We start from the raw sequence: 6,201 nt of genomic DNA, 5'->3' as shown, positions 1-6,201 counted from the left end.
TACCTAGTAGGCCCTGAGCAATTCTGAATCAGGGAAGGATAACACATCTAGAATGACTTGGAGTCTTCTCTCTCAGGCCCTGTACCTGAACATGACTCATGTCTGATCACAACTGGGTTTACCTCTTATATTGAAAGACGGGAACCAGAGCAACGCCAACAGCATACACATGACTTTTCCCACATGACAGTTTGTTGTGGCCCCCGACTTGGGATTCTGCTCGTTTTTATTGACAACACCCTGATATTGATCTCCAGTGCACCTATGAAAAAGTACACGAACTTGTAAACAGGCATCAGGAGGAGAAGGAGATTTAATTTAGGATTTCTCAACCTTGACACTACCCTCGGAAGGTTTATTTTTATAGACGTTGTGTAGCTGGTGACTGGTATTTTCAAGTTCTAAAAGCAGCAACTTTGGGTTTCACCTTCTGCTTTCTGCCCTCCGGTTGCTGCCAACCCCAAAGACTCAAACAGTCCATGATTAATCCTTTTTCAAAAGAGTTTGGAAAATAAATTTCAGTTCAGTTTTGTGGTGCAAATCACACAGCCTTTAAGGGTTTATAATGTCTTGGTTAATAAGGATTCTGGAGATTCAACCCAGAGGTTTGTGTGAAGCAGAAAAAAAAAAAAGAGAGAGAGAGAGAGAGAGAACAATTCAGCCAAGATGTATTTAATTTTTAAAACGACCATTATGTTCTGTGCTTAAATTTTAAGTTCCTTTTTTATATTTCTTAAGAGATAATGAATAGCTTTATTTTGAGAGTATGAATATCCTGGAAAAATACAGAATGACAAAATCTCATTTTATGTTGATTAATTTTTCAGCAAGCTCTCTCTTCTTCCATTTGATGAGACTAAGTGGGTTTTTTGAACTGGCATTGGTCAACATTATTACCAACTTTGTGATGAATAATATCCTTCTTGCATATCAAACGTTCAGCCTCCCACACATGGCTTAATTCATTTTATTCTCAAACGCTTGGCTGTGTAAGTGATTGCTGTGATTCACTTTTGAATGAAAGAATTGCTCAGTTGCAGCCTGTGATAATTATTGTATAAGGCTTAGATTGTTCTTTACAAACGAGAGCAAATTATCCGTCAGTGATGAAGATAATGGGTAGCAGGTCTTTAATCTCTCCTTACCGGCTCTCACCACACCTCCCTCACTTCACACTCTGCAGACTGGAGGATAACCTTCATAAGGCTTTTCATGGAGTTAAAGCTTCATGTTGCATGTAGCTAGCCAGATCCTTCTTTACATTCCATTGAATAGATGATCTGTTGATTTCATTTAAGAGGGTTGTAAGTTTCTTCAAGATTCCCAGGGCTGTCAGTGTGAATTTCCACATTGTTGCAACTTACAGTCAATCAAAACCTGCCTCTTTATGCTTGCATTTCAAAATAGAATGCAGGAGGGTATTAGCAGTTTTCCTCCCTTTAGGATGGATAGTTGTGCTGTTTCCCAGAGAGCCTGCCTGCCATTTTACTGGTGTCAGATAGAAAGCAATCTGTTGAGTAGATCCCTTAGATTTAACTATTGAATGAAATAACTGGTTTTGGGGGTACTTTATGACTGGAAGAAGACTACTCATGAAATATCATTTTAAAGTGATCTCAGAGTTTGTGAATTCTGTTTTTTTTTTTTTTTTTCCAGAAAGGTCTTGCAGCTTAAACTTGCAAACTCATTTCACTTCTCTGCTGTTGTTGAACAATTAGTTGTCTATCTTCACTGTAACAGATAATTATAATTTCAAATTGTAACTTCAAGCTATTGATGGCTCTCTGCCTCTTGTTGCTTTGTTTGTAGTGACCTTGCATTTCATTCTAATGAAGTAAAAATTGTCAAAGGTATATAAACGAAGCAACACATGAAGTAAAAGGACAGTAGTGCTTGTAACTTATGATTTAAAATCTTTATTTCTTTGTTATTGAGAAACTGGAAGAGAAATGAAGACTACATTCTTTGTAGTACCATTAATAGAACATTTGTCAATTGATTCTTTTTAGAACTTTCTGCTGGAGCTTTAATGAAGACATCTCATCATGTTTAAATATATCCAATACAGGTTGATAGTTCATGGCTCTGTCTTATTTGAATCTCAACTCAGTCAAATATAAACTGCATGAACTTCGTAAGCCATGCAACCTCCTTGAGTTGTAGCTACTTTGTGTGACATGACACCTACTCCGTAGGGTTGCTGGAAGCATTTAATATGGAGAATGGAGAGCCTCTAACTCCATGCCTGGAACAGGGTCAGGCACACACAAAAGTGTTCATTTCCTTTTCTCCTGAGGCTGATGCAAGATATTTTCTAAGATCCTTTTATGTGCAATGTTCAACTTGCAGTGGAAAAGAGAACTCAAGACAGAGTAATGATACATAAACATCTCTACCATCTCAGAAATGTGGCAATGGGTACTGCAAACTTATGTGTAACTTTACTACCGACTCTACTTTTTGCTTTTGTCACTTGATTAATTTGCATGATTAAGTACTTTTCCATAGCAGGCAATGAATTCATAGCTGGTAGAAGCCTGTAAACCACTCATTTGAACCATTTGAAACAAGCAAGCCAGCCCCTGTGACCAGGGACTCCAACCTTCAAACACTAACTGGGACATGCCTCGCGGGGGGAAGAGCCTAGTTATAACATTGTGGAAAGCAGTCATCTTGTTAATTTCTCCCTCTACCTGAGAACACGCTGCGAGTCACTGAGGGAGAGGTGGTCTGATCCCTGGGAATTATAATACAGCCCACAGCACAACACCGTCTTGTTTGGGTGTGTTCCTGGCTTCCAATTAGAAACTTGGGGAGCTTCTGGTATGGCTTTCGTGTAATGAACAGAGATGGATGAAGCATTTTGCAGAGGGACTTCCAAAGAGTTCTAAAAAAAGCTGTTTGCTCTGCGGATGTCTGAAACACAGTCTGTCTGTCTCGCCCTCAAAGATATGTAAATCCATGATTGTCCCTCTCTCCTATCCCATGTAAGCGAGTTTACGACACAAGTCAGATATTACAGCTGTTTTGATATAGAAATATCACTGACCATTTAAACTATGCTAAAGCGAACTATTTTGCCAGAGGTAAAATGTTTGTGGACAGGTGGGTGGAGAGAATCGGTCATACAGGTGTTCAGAATTGATGTCTTGTAGCGCAATGAGATAAAGGAGAATGATATCTTTATGTGGTTTCCCCAGGAATAAAAAAGAATAATTAAATATCATAGTACACTGTTCACACATTGATTCATTCATAACCAAATATTGATTAAGTGCCTGCTTCCACATGTGCTTCTCCCCCTATTCCTGATGTGGACAATCCTTTCAAGAGCCTTTGGTTTGTCCGTGATAAAAATGCATGCTTTCTGTAAGTGTCTGTGTGGAAAAAAAAAAAAAAATAGCTTTTGAGCATCTTGGGAGAAAATGTACCCCTTTAAATGAACATTATAGTAATTTTAAAATTTAACTAAGCCCATTCCACTGGTATATTGATGAATCTTATGAATCCCTCTTATCCATTGTTATGGAGTAAAAATTTTAGGCATAAAGCTCATCCAATTTATTTAGAAAGGGACTTGGCTACAAACACACTCCCACTAAGTTAGCTTCTAATTTGTTTTGCCTGAACATAAAGGGTGAGTCTCACTACCGTCTACCCTTCCTGAATGTGTCTTGTTTCAGTCACTTGGTTAATTTTCTGAGCCAGCTCGTATCCTAAATATAAGTCCTTGTGTCTTGTTTCCCGACAGGTGTTGTCCTTGTCACCCTGAAGCATATTCAAGGAGGTTCCTTGTCCATGAGAAGCCCCGTTAGCTATGGAAGAGTGGCTGATTAAGTTATGCTTAAAACATGTTAAGTGCCGACAACAAACAAAACGAGTCCTGGTCAGAAGGGGGAGAGTGTGTGACGGCAGGGCGGTGGCATGTGTGGTGTTACCGTCAGATCGACACTCAGTGTATCCAAGCGAGATGAATGAGGGACAAAGTGTGGGCTGGGATGACCGATACCTTTGAAGCTGTCAAGTAACCTTAATCCTGGGACTAAGTACAGTACAGAAGCCTTATGATTTAGTTACCAAACTACTAAAGTGTCTTTATGAGGATGAAGGCTTCTCAAGAGACAATTAACCTAGAGATTCACAAGATGTTCTAAGGCACGCTGGTCTGAGCCAAAGAAGCCAGGCGGACCAGGGCGGGAGCCCCACCCACCAGCAAGGATATATAAAAGCTCAGGGACCTGAAGGGACATTCACAATTCAGCAGCTAGCTTCAGCAAGTTACCCGCAGCTCTCTGTCTACACCATGTCCTACAACTGTTCTACAAGAAACTGCTCTTCCAGGCCTATTGGAGGACACTGCACTGTCCCCGTGGCTCCGGCTGCCACAGCTTCTTCCCAAGATGCTGACTGTCTGAGTGGCATCTATTTGCCTAGTTCCTTCCAGACTGGCTCCTGGCTCCTGGACCACTGCCAGGGGTCCTCCTGTGAGTCCAACGCTTGCCAGCCAACCTGTTACCAGTCCAGTCCCTGCGTCTCCAGCCATGGACAGGTGACCTGCTCTCGGCAAACCACCTGTGTCTCCAATCCTTGCTCAACCACCTACAGCCGGCCACTCACCTTTGTCTCCAGTGGCTGTCAGCCCCTGGGGGGCATCTCCACTGGGTGCCAACCCATGGGAGGAGTCTCCACTGTCTGCCAACCAGCCTGCGGTTACTCCAGGACGTACCAGCGGTCCTGCATGTCCAGCTGTCGAAGAACTTGCTAAGTGTGTAGGAGCCAGTGAGCGAATCAAGACTCCAGGACCTGCCAGCGGTGTTTCCAGGCTCGTCCAGCGTGCTGCCTGTCCCTGAACAACTCTTCATTGCTGACCACTGTTCTGACTGCTTGGCCGCTAGCTCTGAAGAAGCTGCCTCTGGCAATCGATGATCTTTCTGGCTAGCACCAAGCTTCGTTTAAGGGTTGATCACTGGTGTCGCATATGTCTCTGGATGTTTCCAGAAACTTTACTTCCCGAACCCCTGTCTCTGGTGGTTTTGACATGTTTTGACCTTGCTGCTGTGTCTTCTGGCTTCTGCTTTTGTGCCTCTGAGGAAGGGAACTTGTCTCGCTCTGTATTTTCTCAATAAACCTGCTTACTTGGCATTGCAAATGTCTGTCTCAATAGAGTTCTTTCTTTGCAAGGGTTTTTGCTGTCTGTGAGGCATCCTTGCTGATCATATCCGGACATTCTTCCCTGAGCATAGAGCATAGAATAGGGGTCTAGTCATTGTGTTTCATGACAAGCAAGGGAATATCTGATATTTTACTTGGTTAGAGAGCCTTTGGACATGTAGTGATCTAGAGTGGCGTGTCCTCTGTACTTATTCTAGTTCGTCTGGGCACACAGAGTAATTTCCATGTAGGAGAAAGAAAGGTCACCCGGGAAACCAAGTCGTTTGGGGGGTTATACAGAAAAGGAGGCAGCAGAGTCCGTTAGAGTCTCAGTTTTACCTTACACGAGGACCGCAGTCGAAAACTGCACAAGACCTCCCTGTGATCAGACAGGATGGGTGGAGAAGGAGGAAGGGCAGGGGAGTTGTTTCCAAGGACTGGAGATTTATGGCATCGAAACAGGGGAGGGGGGGTGTTCTAGCTTTATATCCCCTCACTTGCTGAAGAAGTTTGGTAGATCTCTCACGCCCTCCTCCTTGGCCAAATGCTCAGAGTAAATCAAAGCTCCAGGTTTCAGTAAATCTGGGCAGGAGAGACTTAAAAGCAAACTTCAGAAACACATGGTGGTTTATTTTAATAAGAGCCTAATTTCATGCTTGTTCTCCCCTGGAACCCGTGTACTGATAAAACAAGCCATCTGGACTGGGGGTCCACATGCTAACTCCCCCCACTCCTTTTTTTTTTTTTTTTTAAGTGAGAACTGGCTGCTGACCGGGTTGATTTTGTCCTTCTTTATTCTCTGTTACTTCCAGAAACACATCTCTGTATTTTCTTTACAGAGTGGCTCTAGGAGAAACAGAAAAGGAAGATTTTTTTTTTTACAGAAAATAGAGGCATACGAGGTGTGTACGCCATGAACAATGGGCGGCTTTTCTCCTAACTGAGGAGCTTGGTACCTACCTGGTGTGAACTCTGATCAGCAAAACCTCTTTTGTCAGCAAAATGGTTTTCTTACTTCACGAATGGTTTTTCAGAGAGGTATTAGATGAT

General features: G+C 42.5%; 1 protein-coding gene across 1 annotated transcript; it reads left to right on the top strand.

The window, feature by feature from the left end:
- The first annotated feature begins 4,303 nt into the window (after positions 1-4,303).
- On the top strand, positions 4,304-4,765 carry LOC131825994 (keratin-associated protein 11-1). Its single transcript, XM_059165295.1, has one exon. It carries the CDS (start codon positions 4,304-4,306, stop codon positions 4,763-4,765), a length of 462 nt encoding a protein of 153 aa, XP_059021278.1.
- The last annotated feature ends 1,436 nt before the right edge of the window (positions 4,766-6,201 follow it).

Source organism: Mustela lutreola, chromosome 2 (genome assembly GCF_030435805.1).
Source record: "Mustela lutreola isolate mMusLut2 chromosome 2, mMusLut2.pri, whole genome shotgun sequence".
In the NCBI taxonomy this organism is placed as follows: Eukaryota; Metazoa; Chordata; class Mammalia; order Carnivora; family Mustelidae; genus Mustela; species Mustela lutreola.
This window is presented reverse-complemented; position numbering and strand designations above follow the sequence as displayed.

Excerpts from the sequence above, each read along its gene's own strand:
- LOC131825994 (XM_059165295.1), top strand. The coding sequence starts at position 4,304 with ATGTCCTACAACTGTTCTACAAGAAACTGCTCTTCCAGGCCTATTGGA.